The sequence below is a fragment of the Struthio camelus genome, chromosome 1 (genome assembly GCF_040807025.1).
Source record: "Struthio camelus isolate bStrCam1 chromosome 1, bStrCam1.hap1, whole genome shotgun sequence".
In the NCBI taxonomy this organism is placed as follows: Eukaryota; Metazoa; Chordata; class Aves; order Struthioniformes; family Struthionidae; genus Struthio; species Struthio camelus.
This window is the reverse complement of record NC_090942.1, coordinates 98,380,535-98,393,665: the sequence shown is the minus strand read 5'-3', so window position 1 is coordinate 98,393,665 and position 13,131 is coordinate 98,380,535. Positions and strand designations below refer to the sequence as shown.

General features: G+C 42.5%; 3 protein-coding genes across 15 annotated transcripts in view; 1 reads left to right on the top strand and 2 right to left on the bottom strand.

Annotated features, from left to right (window-relative positions):
* The window catches only part of TBC1D23 (TBC1 domain family member 23), a 35,679-nt gene extending 35,388 nt beyond the window's left edge, over window positions 1-291 (bottom strand). For 2 of the 3 annotated variants that reach the window (XR_011144071.1, XM_068960402.1), the window contains exon 1: window positions 184-273. Coding sequence is in view for 2 of the 3 variants with exons in the window: in XM_068960402.1 (XP_068816503.1) it covers window positions 184-227 (44 nt within the window). In the remaining variant the exon portion in view is untranslated. Of the gene's footprint in view, window positions 1-183 lie in introns of all 3 variants that reach the window. The other variant, XM_068960409.1, reaches the window with a different exon arrangement.
* A 1,826-nt stretch (window positions 292-2,117) lies between these two features.
* The window catches only part of CMSS1 (cms1 ribosomal small subunit homolog), a 250,534-nt gene continuing 239,520 nt past the window's right edge, over window positions 2,118-13,131 (top strand). For 3 of the 4 annotated variants that reach the window (XM_068960365.1, XM_068960359.1, XM_068960353.1), the window contains exon 1: window positions 2,169-2,256. In XM_068960365.1, coding sequence (XP_068816466.1) covers window positions 2,196-2,256 — 61 coding nt within the window. In that variant the 5' untranslated portion in view covers window positions 2,169-2,195. Of the gene's footprint in view, window positions 2,257-13,131 lie in introns of all 4 variants that reach the window. The other variant, XM_068960366.1, reaches the window with a different exon arrangement.
* The window catches only part of FILIP1L (filamin A interacting protein 1 like), a 215,544-nt gene continuing 206,117 nt past the window's right edge, over window positions 3,705-13,131 (bottom strand). For 4 of the 8 annotated variants that reach the window (XM_068960135.1, XM_068960126.1, XM_068960117.1 and 1 more), the window contains 2 exons: window positions 8,647-8,831; window positions 3,706-7,298 (listed from right to left, as the gene is read on the bottom strand). In XM_068960135.1, coding sequence (XP_068816236.1) covers window positions 7,202-7,298; window positions 8,647-8,831 — 282 coding nt within the window. In that variant the 3' untranslated portion in view covers window positions 3,706-7,201. Of the gene's footprint in view, window positions 7,299-8,646; window positions 8,832-13,131 lie in introns of all 8 variants that reach the window. The other 4 variants (XM_068960150.1, XM_068960158.1, XM_068960167.1 and 1 more) reach the window with 2 other exon arrangements.

The following is a 13,131-nucleotide window of genomic DNA, read 5'->3' as shown; positions in this document are numbered from 1 at the left end:
CGCCCCCCCGGCAGTGAGCTGCGCGGGGGCGGCGGCAGCACCCCTCACCTCCCAAACCGGCCGTTCCCCGGCGGGGGGGGGGGGGGGGAAGAGATTGTTGCACCTCCCTTAGCTCCTCACTCCCACTGCCGCCGGGGAAGGAGAGGAGCGGGGAGGAAGAGCCCCGACACCCCCCTAACTCACCAGCTGCTCAACAGCGGCGGCAGCGCCTCTTCCCCTTCCGCCATAGCTGTTGACGTGCCCCCCTCGCTCGGCCGTAAAGCGCGGCCGGGCTTTTTTTTTGTGTTTGTTTGTTTCACGACACCCCTCCCCGCCCGCCCCCACACGCCCAGCTCCCTTCCCCGCCCCCTCGCGGCTGTCGTGAAGTGAGGGCGCTGGCCGTAAAGTGCGGAAGCCTGGCAAAGCAGGCGGCCTATCGCGGAAGGGTGGGGCGGGCCGGGCCGGGCGTGTGGCGGCGCTGCCGCCGCCGCGCTCCTTAGGGCACCTGAACGGGTTTCAGCGGCATTAGTGCTGAGCTAGCCGCAAGGAAGCGGGGCGTGAGGATAGGGAGCGGATCCTCAGGAGCGGTGGCTGTGAGGAAGCAACGGTTGAACGGCCTCCAGGGGCGGGGCCGCTGAGGGGTGGGGGGAGGGGCGGCCGTTGGCCCGCCCGGGCGACCGTTATCGGCCCGGCGGGGCGGCGTGCCCGGGGGTGCGGGCGGCGGCACCGGGCTGGTCCCAGCCGAGGCTTGCCAGAGCTGGTCTAGCAGAAATGTTCCCCCAGGCAGTCAGCGACTCGTTTTCAGGTTACCCCGCACTGAACGGGAGACGTATGTCACCGGCTTCAGCAAGGCTGTGGTACGTGCGGCGGGAAAGGAGTCTCCCTGTGACAGAGGTGGGCACACCGAGGCTGACAGGGATTTTTGCATCTCCTGTGCATGAAGGGGGATCTGGCACCTGACCTGCTGCTGCATGTCTCACTCAGCTCCCGGCCTTTTCCTGTACTGCTGCAGTTTGGGTAGTAGGGAGGGCAAATCCCTATTGCAGCTACCGATCAAAACCCAACTCCAGATGTCTTCCTGTAGAAGATTTAGGAATTTGTTTCCCAGGCAGGGAAGATTTTCAGTGAAAGATTATTTGTAATGAACAGTTTTACTATGTAAAAATGTTCTTCTTAAATGTCTTTCCCTACTGTCATTATTTTGCCAGACTACACTCCACAAATGAGAAATAAAAATCATAATTTATACACAGAACCCTATTAGAATGGTTTGCAAGAGCTAAAAATCATCCGGTAACATTCATTGTTAACCCTGGATAGAAAACCACTAAAACTTTTGAATATGCACATTCCTTACCCATTCAACACCCTCAAAGGAAAAAGTAGCAGAGGTCTGTCAAAGTGAAGGCGATTCAACGAATTTCGACAAGGAATAACAGCGCCACCTAATGATAAATTAACATCCTTACACTTGCCTATTTTACTCCCACAGCTTGCTTCAGGATATGTTCCAGCTCTATAAATGCCCAGACTTTAGTAGGACTGCTGCTGTGAGAAAGGATACATGCTCGCTTAACTGTGTGTAGGATCCAGTTCCCAAACATTCAAGAATACTAGTGGAAAGGTAATTTACAATGTTTTCACACACATGTTGGCTTCTCAGGAAAGATTACGTGAACAATCCTATTCAAGAAAGTAGCTATTTTACAGCATCAAACCAAACTCAGAAAATAAGTATGTATTATGAAGGAGCGGGTACTATCTGTAACTCCTTTCCTCATTTTCCCATTTCATAGATATTTCTCATGTAAAAAGCGTGTTTTTCATTTTTTATTAAACCGACTTATCATCACTCAGGAAAAACCTTTTGTACAATGTACATCAGGCATTAGTACTGGTAAAAAACAACATACCGCCAGCCAGCGCACCACTAAGCCCTGACGCACACTTGCCATTTGTGGAAAAGGAAGGAAAAAGAGGGAGGCACGGAAAAGAAGAAAGACTAGTTCCTTCTTCCTCAAACCTCCTCTCTTCGTGTGCGTTACCACGACCCCGTGGGTCTCTTGGGGTGCCTCGGCGGCACGGCCGGCTCCGGGCGCGGCGCGCAGGCGCGGGGGGCGGGAGGCGGGGCCGGGCAGGAGGGGCGGGGCGCGCCGCCTCGCCTCGCCTCGCCTCCCCCCGCCCCCGCCCTCCCCGCGTGGCGGCGGCGCGGCAGCATGGGGGACGTGCTGGAGGAGCCCTGGTGGGAGGCTGCGTCGGGGGCACGCAGCAGTCCAGGTACTCGCCTTCCGGAGCTTGCTCCTCCTGCCGGGCTTGACACAGTCTTCCTAACAGCTGAGCTCCCCTCAGCCCCTTCCTTCTGGACCCCCCCTTTTTTTTCCTTTTCATCCCTCCCCGTCCTTTTCATTCTCGATTTTTAATTTCCTCCTAGAGTTTTCCCTCTCATTTGATATTTCTTTCCTGTGTCTCCCGCCAACTTGTCTCTGCTTTCTGCCGATGCCGCACGATTTTGCTTGTAAACAAATTCTCTGCAGCCCAGTGGTAGCTAATCTTTTACTCGTCAGGTTGGGTTAGTTAGGGGATGAACTACCAAAAGAGAATATAAACGCTTAAAATAGCAACAGAAATCCACCCAACGAAAATATATTTAAGAAAAATAAAAATAGAGGGGTGGGAGAGAGGAGAAAATCGCTTGCTTTAAGTTCAGAGCTTAGCTGTCCCCTGCAGTCATCTGGCTTCTGAACTGTTATCTTCCGAAGTGAGCTTATTTAAGGAAATGATGTTGCACCTCTGCAGAACAGAGGAGCTGCATGTCTGTTGGTAGCAGTTACCGAGGTGAAGTTACTTAGTGTTCTGAAAGGCCTTAAAGATGTTGCATCCATAGCAGAGCCTTTGGAGGGAAAAACATCTGCTGTACTTGGAGACCATCACCCATGTGATCACTGGAGCATCTCGTATTACCCTGTCATGCAATATTGTAAAAGGATAGGAGTTAAGTAACTAATTTTCTCCAGCCATTTATCTTAGAGGTATGAGATCAAGGCTAAATTGTGAGCCTTCCTGTCGATAAAAGTATGTGGCTCTTATGCTTGAATTTTCATGAAGGGGTATTAATGTGCTTTGCAGAGCAAACGTACAACGTGCTGCTTTTAACGTCAGAGTTCAATGTTATGCTATTATGTTTTAGTAAAAGAAACTGTAATGCATTGAATGGAACGCCTGGGGAACTGAAACTTGCGAGAACACTGAGAAAGCTTGTGTATACTTGTAATTTTGGGGCCTGTATGAAGGGGGCCTTTAATTTTCATCAGGATTCATCAGCCTTACGTGGTATAAGTGTTGGGTATCATAAGCTGGCAAGGAGCTGATCGAGCCTTGCTGTTGAGAGCTGAGCCAACAGCTTGTGTATGTTTAGTTAAAATGCTTATGGACAAAAGTAAAAAGATACGTATTGGAGCTAACAGACTAGGAAGGTTTCAGGCTAAGATGATAGCTCATACACAGAGCCGATCAAAAAGACAATTCAGAAAAGGGGAGGGGAGGTTAGTTTTGTAATGTAGGAAGGTGTTACCAAGGCAGCCTGTGTCTAGATTTTCTGTAGAACCGTACCTTGAGGCAGAGGCAGGGTAAGGTGACCTATAGTGCAAATACTGTAGATCTGAGGGAGTTCAAACTCTACAGTACAGCAGGTATGGAATCCTTCAGGGTCTTGACACTGGCTGCTGATCTCCTTTCAAAGGGCATTTAGAGAATGTTTTTAGAGGCAACTATGCAAAAATTGTATATGTATATAATGAAGAAAAGAAGGATCCCTCCCTTAGTCTTTTCTAGGCTTAAGAAACCCAGTTTCCTAAGCCTCTGCTTGTATAGCATGTGTTCTAAACCCCTGACCATCTTAGTAGCCTCTGCTGATCTCTCTCCAGTTTGTTGATGTTTCTCCTACACTGGGTTCCCAAAATTAGATAACGTATTCCAGATCTGCTTCACAGGTGCCAGGAAGAGGCATTTCCCTCAACAGGCTGGCTATGTTCTTGCTGGTTACTTCCGATGGCTAGGAAGTAACTAGGATTTGGAGGGTATGGGGAAAGTAAAAGCATAAACTATGTATATGCATGTATACAACTTATATGCAGTGCAAGAAGCTACTTTTTCTTTTCTCCCCTTGGAAAGAAATATCAAAGATCTGAAGTATCTAGGTGCTTTGTCCCGTTGTTTATTACTTGTCAGATGATGATGATGATGATGAAAAATATATGCTATTAGCTACAGTGCACTGAAGAACCGTATTGCTTGAGGATAGCTCTGCAGGAGCTCTACGCCACCTATGCACTGAATGTAGGTAGCATCTGAGTTATATAAGTCCTGGTCACTTGATCTATTCAAAGCCCATCAATATTAATTCAGAGTATAAACCTACAGTTAATAAACTGGCACATACTAGGTGTTTTTAGCACCATCATTCTTACCTCCGCTTATGCTGCAGTTCAAGCTAACTATCTGATATATTAAGCAGGGGAAAAATCTATGATTGTTTCTGTAATCAAGAATTTTTTTGCACCAGCTCACTATAATCGCACAAATTACTAGACCTATCATCAATTGCTTATTCAGAATGCAAACGGTAATCATTTTACATGTAGATCTCTGGGACAGATTCATTAATTTCCATAACAAACTGAATTTATGCATGTGGAAGAAAGTGTAGCGTGTTTTTATATTCATTCATATACAGCAGAGGAAATTATATATAAACAAGAGGCTTCCTAAAAATTCTGGTTGTATCACCGTTGATTTGACCTCTGCATAATTTACTCCAAAAACATTCTCGAAATGTATTCGTAACACAAAAGCTTACAGGTGGCTGTTGTGCCAACTGTGCTGTCCAGATCCTTCCTTTGTGATCTTGTTGATAGGTTCTTTATGTGGAGCCGGTTGTTGTATTATGTTGACACAAGCTGTCAGTAAAGTAAGTCCCCTTTTATTTTATACTCTTCATGCACGACAGATGTAAAATTAAACGTTGATGTGTACCGCATCTTGCGGACACTATAAAATGCTTTAAAATCAGTTGACAAGAAACGTGACATCAGGGTTTACAAAATACGTGGTAAACAGAGATACAAGAATGTAGTTTCCCATTAGCTCTTTTGACAGACTTGAGCATGTTTATTTTTGTGGAACACTTAATCAAATTCACTTAAAAAAATAATATTTTATTATCCAACTTTATTTGTTGACATATTTTAAAAAGTATCTCTGCCAAAACTGCAGGTGCAAAGCAGAAGTTGAAATGTATTTTTAAAATATGACCTTTTGCCAAGTCCATTAAGACTAGCCCTAGAATAAAAACTGACCAATAGAGTATTCATCCCAATAACTCAGCCCTCAGAAGTGCAACTTTTAGTTAGAAGAAGCAATGTTTAAGATGAAGTGTATGTGAAAGATGTTCATGCTAATTTAAAGGAGATGCAGACACAAAATATATATTCCAATAAATGGATATGTCAGTAATTCTTCATGTGCTTTTGGCTGCATCATTAGAAATCATTATTTTAGGAAACTGTGTTAAAGATAAGGTACTTTTGAAACATAAATTTTTACCCTCCTCTAAGGGTTCAGAGGAATTTTTTAAAAAACTGAAGGGATTATCCATCTAACTACCTTATCACGTGACACAAACTAAAAAACCTTGCTCAGTAACTTCTTCACCTTTAACTTTTAAAGGAGATTTGTGGAGAGAGTGGTTAGGAATTACTCCCTCCTTACTAGTGTTGGTTAGTGTTACAGATGTCCCACATCGTGTAACTGCTAGGCTGCAGTTTCTTTCCCTCCCTTTAGCAGTTCATGTCACAACTGTGTACGGTCTATATTGCATTCAGAACTAGAAGGAAGAAGATAAAGAATACTAAGAAATCTGCTTAGTATTGGTGAAAGACACCAGTTCTTTCCTCTTCTCTTCAAGAACAGAAAAAGCACTCTCATAGCACTGTAAACGTCCATGTCTTGCCTGTAACCAGTGTGCCCCCCCCATCTCCTGAGCAGTTTGAGGGAGAAGGATGAGTTGCTGCTTTTCAGACGTTGTTCCGTTTTCCTTCTTTTCTGTGACCACTCCTTGTCCTTCATTCTCCATGCTTTCTTTGTCTCCCTTAATCCCGTAAGTCAGCGGTGTTCCCCTTTGTCAGTTTGTTTACTTCTGTAAAAGCCTATGTGGGCCATGGCCCTTGTAGGTGGAAATAATTTGTAGCATCCCAAGATAGGAGGAAAAGACAGTGAAACTCTTCTATGTCAGCAGTACGAATAGGTGAGAAGTGTCCTATCATACTGTGGATGATTTTTGACAAAACTTGTGAGGTCCTTTGCACACTCTGAAGCGAAGGATGCTATTGCAGGAAGTCATTTCTTTTGCCAGCAGTTTTCTCTTTTCTCTGTAGACTGGGAAAAAAGGATGCCAAATAGCATCAATTTGTGTGTGTGATGTGCAACTAGTAGGAAGCAGACTGTTCATTGCAGCACATTAAGTGAGAGTTTTGTTGCTTGATAGGTCAGCGAACAGATCCCAGCTCCGATCTGGAAAGGTTTATCTTTTTTGGCTCATCCCATGAGTTACTGTCACTTCTGATGAAAGTAGTGACTTGTACTGAAGCTGCTTTTCAGATCTCTCTGATAAACAAACATGCCGGGTGGACAGCGGCTTTTTTGTAATTTGTGTTTTGTTTCTTCACATTTACACACATCCATTCTGCGAGGTGCTGAACGTATCATGGGCGCTTCTGTGGACTTTGTTTGGGTCTGCACATGTATCGCACGTATTCAGCCTCAGGACTTAGTTACCTGCATATTTAGTGAATAAAGTTTGAAGGCTTTTCTGTTTAATACAGCAGAATGATTCTTTAATTTCTACAGTTTGTCGCAAATATGTCTTGTAGGGCACATGCTGAAATAGTTTTTCAGTAGACTGATCTTTTTAAACCTTCCTTGTTTTAAGTACTGACAGAGAATTTCTTGTGTAGCTGTTGAGGGAAGCATAGGTTTCTGTTGTGGGTTTGCAAAACCCACCCAGGAGTGCTAATGTGTTGCACTGCCTCTGTGGCTAAGTTTAACTTTTAGCTGTGGAATAAAAGGGGAAGAAATGGATAACCGAATGTATCAACATTTCTCTGCTTCAGCAGAACAGTCCAAATTCTGGCTGTGGTGCTGTGACCACCACTAGCTTTTGCTTTATTTAGGAATTAGAATTTGGTAGTTTTAAAGAAAGACCTATGTGAAAGGAGGTTTCCTGCAAATTATCAGTTGAGCCATTTAGACTGTTGGAATGCACTCTGTTAGGAAAAGAAGAATGAGGGAGACGTTAATACCAGAGAAATAAAGAAATCTTGTTCTAAAAACAGTAACTCATGCTAGTTGATATTACAGGAAATCTGGGGGGGGAGTGTTTGCAATAATAGTATCTTGTTAGTTTTTACTTTCTAAAATGGAACAGTCATGAATATTCTTATTAGAGCAACAATTACTATTTTTCAGAAATTACAGCAGTTGTCTTGTATTTTTATACCACTGGTTTATGTAATCAATGTCGCTTTGAAGACAAAGAACAAACTTGAAGCCTTCTAATATTTTGAGTTTTTTTTTTTTTTTGGTGCAGTGGCTGAAAGGAAACTTGAGTAAATTTTTTAGCCTTTTAACAAAAGGTATACTTTAAGAAAGAAGTAAAGAAGGCAAATTCTCTCATGGATGAACTAGAACTACTTGTGCAGAGAATTAGTTTGGTCAAAAAAACTTCATTAAGGTAGAGTTATGAACACAGCTACCTATTTTACTTGAATGTGAACCGCTGAAAGGAAGGGCAAAACTGTAGGGGACTGCAAGAACAAAGTTGCACTTCTTTGAAGTTGCAACTTGGGTACTGTTATGCTTGACACAAATCTTAATCTGTTCCAGCAGAGACTGTTTAAAAGAACTGAAGGCTAAATGCTATATTCTCATAAAATAGCAGAAGTTAATACAGCTAGTATAAACAGTAATGTCCATCTCAGTTCTTGCATCTGTTTTCCTAAGGTAATATCTGCATGGGTACAGGTGGGGCTGTATCACACTACTAAACGTTGTGGAGAGAATGGGCCATCTTCAAATCGTGTTTTTAAAGTGATGCTTGGCACAACAAGGAGTTCTACTGTTCTTTAAATGTATGCATCACGAAAGAGTAGATTTCTCCCTCCCTCTCTTCATTCTGTCTTTAGTAGCTAACATAAAATACCCATAGTGAAACATTTTTTTTGACTAGACCAACCTCTGCTTCAGCCCTCTTCATTTGATTGACCGTATATTCTTATAAATCTACTGAGACAGCACTAATACTGTTGTTATTTGTGGAACATATCAAAGCTGAATTTGTAATAGAAACATATTTGCAGTCTCATTTGCTTTTCCACAGTGAGAGCCAAATTCTGGATTTACACTAGAAAAGCGAGAGCAAAGCTTGGTCCCTGCAGGCATGCAAGGCACCTTTAGCTCTTAGGAATTTGGCTATGTCTTGCTGACCTGTGATTGGCAACCATTCATGTGCTAACCATGTGGATGGTTTTAGGCTTTTCCCCAATGGAAAGGACTGCTGTTGAGGTTCAGATTACTTGCATCCATTTTATTCTCAGAGATCAGAGGATGATTTACCTTCTCCCTCCACTTTGAAGGCAGGTTTTAGATACAGTCCTTATAATGCGTAGCTTTCCAGAACTGGTATCTTGGAGTGGCTTGTTGAGATGTCCAGCAGGAATTTTCACAGGTAGCTTAGTTGTGCTCATAGGCTTTGGTTTGGGGATCCGAGTTGGAATTGAAGGTCGGAAGGCATCAGTAATCTTGAAATAAATCAAGAAAACAAGTCATGTGTTAGGAGAGACTGACAGTATGTTTAGTTCTTTAGTGTTCTTTTCACCTTCATGGAACTGAACACATTGCTGTCATTTAGAATTGTTTATCTGTCTCAACTTCCTTTCCCTCCTTGACAGTGAGTGTAGCTTTGAGTTTAACTTATCTATCATTTGACTAGGACAACAATGACTATGACTTTTTAAGAGAGATCAGAGGGGTTTTCGGGGGCAGAAAACAGTGATAATTGGGAGGTATCAGTTACTGCCCTAGAGGAAGAGTAAATGCTGCAGTGCAAAGGCTGTGAATGGTGACTGCTGGAGTGGATAATGAGAGAACTTCCATGTGCAGAAGCAAGTCTTGACCGAGTCTTGAGTAGTAGAAAATACCTAGTTTTACTGAGAAACCCATTCTGTGATGGTGACTTCAGTGTACACAAAGTGAATGCATTTGTAAGAGAGAACTCTCCCTCCAGAACTCAGCATAGTCATACTTAATTGCAAAAAAGTAACTAGGTACAAATAAGAACAGAAATTAAAAGGAGCACTGAAAATAGGTAAAAACCTGTAAAGGCAAGTAGACTGTTTAAAAGCTTGGATATCAGAAGCTTGGATTGAACAATCACTATCTCTCACAAAGACTTTAGTTTGGCTTTTACATAGCCTTTAGAGTTAAGCAACAGAATAAAGGAAGCTGTTTGAAGTTAAAAAATACACACACACACACACACACACACACACACACACACACAAATAAAATTAAATACATGTAATGGAGATGGTGCTCAATTGAGGACAGCAGAAAACAGCACAGAAACTCAGAGTTTATGGAGGAGAATGAGCTAGACCAAAAGGTTTTGTGAGAAACAACTTAGAAGTGGCCAAAAAATCCTGCCTGACATAAACAGTAATTTTTTTCACATGTATCAGAACTGAAAAGCCTACCATTTGGCTGTTTATAATTGTATATGGTAGGAATTCTCGAAAGGATAAAGCCACAATGAAAAACCCAACATCCAATCTTACCTGCGTTCAGTATGGAGGAATTTGGGTAAAGTTCTTGTATCGCAAATATGCTTAATGGAGCTTGAGTAGGGTAAAAGAAGCAGCTGGTGTCCAGTTGAAGATTGAGAACAGATTGATAGGGAGAATAGTAATAAATCTCCCAGAACCATATAGTCTTTTCCCGAGAGTTCTGAAGGACATGATGTTTGAAATTGCTAAATCCCTAACAGTGATGTGCAGTCTACCATTGAAATTGCTGGTGATGCTAGAGGAACGTAATGCCAATTTTGGAAGACAGCTGCAGCAAACTCATATGACTCCTGTACTGGTCAAACTGTAGGAATAACAATAAGGAATAGCGTGTTTATCTGTATGATAAATTTTGTGATGAGAAAATGTCCACGGTTCTTGTCTAGGATAGTATTGCTTCAAGTACCTGTTAGATTGTTACACAGCTATACGGAATCATGTTGCCTGGAAGATACAGGCTATACATCTTAGGCTATGTATCTAAATATACCTGCTGAACTAAGCAGCGTATGGGAATGTTCCCAGGCACTGGAACCCCATTGCCAATGGGTGGTTTGTGTGCTAGATTTAACTCTGGAACAACTCTGGGGCGTGATTTGGGAGTGATGGTAGAGCATGGCTGGTTTCCCATAGGTAGTTTCCATGTGGCTAACCTGTTTCGGAGGCTCAGGGAGTTTCTTGTGGTTTGAACTGTTCTGTGCCTTACTGTCAGAGGACAGACCCATGTTCGTTTGGCTTACTAGTATGGATATGGCCGTAATGTATTATGATTTTCAAAAAAGCCTTTGGTAGTAGTCTCTAACAGAAGAATTTTAAGGGAGCAATGCTACTGTGGAAAAAGGCAGAAAGTTATTTTACGTTTAATAGCTAGTAAGTGGATAGGAAACGGAATACATGGTCAGTTTTCATGGTGTAGTGGAAATATGGAGTCCCACAGAGGCCTGTGATACTCAGTGTGTTCATAGACTGTCTGGGAAGAAGGTTGGTACTAACATGACAGTGTTTGCATATGGTTTAAAATTGAGGCTATTAGAATCAAGAGCTGCCAGTAATTCCTGGTACTGAGTGACTAGATGATAAAAGTATATGTGAAGACAATGTTAACAACCAAAAAATAGCGTATGTGGGGAAAGCTAGCTCACATACAGTGATAAGACTTAACGTATCCAGTCACGAAACAGATCCTGGAGTCACTGTAAATGGTCCTCAGACCTCAGCAACTGGCAGTTGTCAAAAAGGCGAGTAGCGTGTTAGGAATTATTTGGAAAAGAATAGGAGAAAACAGAAGACATTTTTTTTCCAGTGTATAAATCAAAACCATGCCTACCTCATGAATATTTTGCAGAGTTTTGTACAAACATATCAAAAAAGGGTATCATAGAACTAGAGAACAGAAAGGTGGCAAATATTGCCAGAGTTATGGAATCGCACCTGCATAAAGAATGGCTAAGTGTGCTAAAACCTTCCAGTTTGGAGAAGAGCTTGTAGAGAGAAAAAGCAGCAGAAGAAATCTAGCATTATTCCTGGCCTCTTGATGGTAGATAGGGAATGGTTATTTACTCTTTCTAATGACGAACTTGAGAGGGCATCTACTGAAGATATCAGAAGGCAGATTAAAGACAAAGAAAATGAATTATTTCCCTTATGAATGAATTGTGAAACTCATTGGGACTGACAGTTGTTCAGGTAAAAGGTGTAAATTGGTTTGGAGAGAACTTAGACTGATTCATGGAGTCCATCGAGGACTGCTAAACAGAAGATGTGATGCAGGTTTCAGCTCAGGAGAGCTGTAAGTCATCACAGAAAGGTTTAGGTTGGAAGGGACCTCTGGAGATCATCTAGTCCAACCTCCCTGCTCAAGCAGGGTCCTCTACAGCATATCTCCCAGGATCACATCCAGACGGGTTTTGAATATCTCCAGCGAAGGAGACTCCACTACCTCCCTGGGCAACCTGTTCCAATGCGCTGTCACCCTCACAGTGAAGAAGTTTTTCCTCAGGTTCAGATGGAACTTCCTGTGGTTCCGTTTGTGCCCGTTGCCTCTTGTCCTGTCTCTGGGCACCAGTGAGAAGAGGCTGGCCTCATCCTCTTGACACTCCCCCTTCAGATACTTGTACACGTTGATGAGATCCCCTCTCACTCTTCTTTTCTCCAGGCTGAACAGGCCCAGCTCTTGCAGTCTTTCTTCCTAGGAGAGGTGCTCCAGCCCTCTAATCATCTTGGTAGCCCTCCGCTGGACTCTCCCCAGTAGTGCCATGTCTCTCTTCCAAGTCATGTTGGAAGGTAGATTTATTACTCTGTCCAGTACTTGCTGTTTTTTTCATAAGCATTTATTGCTGGTCAGTGCTAAAGATGGGATGCATAGACCTTGGATCTGACTGCGTGTGACTGATTTCATGTTTATATTTTTGAAATGAGAAAGTTTTATAGCTTTTGTTTATGATATATATTGAGAAATGAAAGAGTTTGGCTTTGAACGTGAGAAAAGGAGATGCGTTTTTCTTTGCTCTGTGTTCTTTGAAAACCTTTTGCCTCTAGGTGGCAGCAAAGTTTTTTGGGTTTGTTTTGTTTGTTTGTTTTTAATGCATCACTAAATATTTTATTTTAGACTGAATAATTGCAACCAAAACCAGACTGAAACTTATAGCTAAATGCTGAGTAAAAAATAAAATAAAAATTTAGTATGCTTTTTAAGCTTTATCATGCAACCTGTTAGTTTACGAGGAGGAGAAAACCAAAGCGTTTTGTTTAAATTATCAAAAGCACTGTGTTAAGGAAGAAGATAGTGACACTGGAGGGGATAATCCGCATAACTGCTATATGGCTTTCCTTGAGTACTGATTTGGAACAGTCTGCTTTCTAACTTATGTGGCATGGCATGGTAGATGAGGTACAGGATTGAGAATAAAACGTTTGGGTGGCCTATTCCCAGCTGTGCTACTATCTGCTGCGAATTTAGAGATAATATGAAGTGTGCCTGCCTCAGTTTCCTAACTGTAAAGAGAAGAGAAATCGATAAGCGTTTTTATCTGTTCATTTCAATATGTTAACAAAAGATGGTTATGTAAAATCTTGTGTGCTGAAATGTGGTTCAATCTCTAATAGTAAGGTTTCCCTTCAAAGACATGTTGCAGTTCCGAGATTCCATATGGCACAAAGTAGCTGAAGGATACTGTCTGTAGTCGGTTGATCAGCATTGTTAATACTTTGAGAAGGTATATGTAGACCCAGATTTTCCACAAGCTGTGGGCATCTA